General features: G+C 36.6%; 1 protein-coding gene across 1 annotated transcript; it reads right to left on the reverse strand.

The window, feature by feature from the left end:
• Nucleotides 1-69: 69 nt before the first annotated feature.
• On the reverse strand, nt 70-1243 carry LOC111385898 (auxin-responsive protein SAUR66-like). The gene has a single exon (XM_023010320.1). The coding sequence runs from the start codon at nt 504-506 to the stop codon at nt 180-182; it is 327 nt and encodes a 108-aa protein (XP_022866088.1). The 5' UTR covers nt 507-1243; the 3' UTR covers nt 70-179.
• Nucleotides 1244-1249: the final 6 nt, after the last annotated feature.

Consider the following 1249-nt stretch of genomic DNA (forward strand, 5'->3'; position numbering starts at 1 on the left):
CTCAACCCTCGACAAAACTGGGTTTCTGATATGACCTTTACTTTGTGCCTGAAATGCTGGGATGAAGTATGAGATAGAAACCTCTAGGCACTTTGCATTAGATAAAATACGTTCCTACGTTCTCGATAGGATTCTTTCATCGCTAAACATAGAATAAAGAGCATATTTGGTATATAGTATTAGACATAACTAAACAGTACAGTGGACAAGAGTTTAGCTTTATTTTCTTCTTTGAAACTCTCTAATGTTATTGAATCTGCCTTACCAAACACACCAAGAAGGTACTCCACTAATTCTTTCTCACAAGGAACTCTTAGAGGCCCTTGAATCGGCAATCCATACTCCTCTTCAGCCATCTCCAACAGCACTCTGAATATAGGATGGTTCAGATAACACAGAGGAACAACAAACCTTTTGTTATCTTTTGAGTAGACAACAAACTGACCATTTTTCCCTCTCCTCCATCTCTGTATGATCTTGCTTAGTTTCTTAGAACTACCCTTCATGGGATGAAGTGCCTAACACTATTTGAATTTCTGCTGCAAAATTTATGAGAAAATATGTGATTTGCTGGGCTTGATGGCTTAGTATCTTTATGTTTGATAGATTTTCTGCTGGTAGGGTAGTTAGAAGATACAGAAGGTAAGATGATAAAGCTGACGATTAGTTATTTGTGGTGGGAAATAATTCTCTTGTGACTGAGTTTTACACTCTTCTGCTGCATGTTGATGAAAAGGAAGTTTTGATTTAATGCATGGACCAAAGTATCCTCTAGTTTTGTCCTGAGCGCATTTAGCTTGTGGCTAGATACATAGAACAGTCCAAGAAATTGTGGGACAACAACATATGGGTCACTTTTTGGATTGAAATAGACATCATCCAAGAACGTGAGACGGGATACATGGAAAAGGACTTGCGAAGAGCAAAATACTATCACTTCAATCGGTTTTCTCCGACTATCACATATCTAACGTACTTCTAAACTCTGAAAATTTATGCAGTTCATCTCTCGAAAAGTATTTGATTCCAGTTTTTATCTTTAAATGCTCGCGTGATTGCATCTAGCCGCCTAACTATTCCAGTAAAGATTACACGTGAAGATACTTTTGCCATATATAATAGCTTATATGGGGTATTGTCATTTTTAATGGCTTTGTGATATCTGTATGTGGTAAAAGAATTTGTATTTTAGAATCAGTTCTACTGTTATGCATGGAACCGAACAGTAACTTGTATTTCATTTTTTTTT

The sequence above is a fragment of the Olea europaea genome, unplaced genomic scaffold (assembly GCF_002742605.1).
Source record: "Olea europaea var. sylvestris unplaced genomic scaffold, O_europaea_v1 scaffold33346, whole genome shotgun sequence".
Classification (NCBI taxonomy): domain Eukaryota; kingdom Viridiplantae; phylum Streptophyta; class Magnoliopsida; order Lamiales; family Oleaceae; genus Olea; species Olea europaea.

What these genes read in the sequence shown, in the direction of transcription:
- LOC111385898 (XM_023010320.1), bottom strand. Translation starts at nt 506, where the DNA reads ATGAAGGGTAGTTCTAAGAAACTAAGCAAGATCATACAGAGATGGAGG.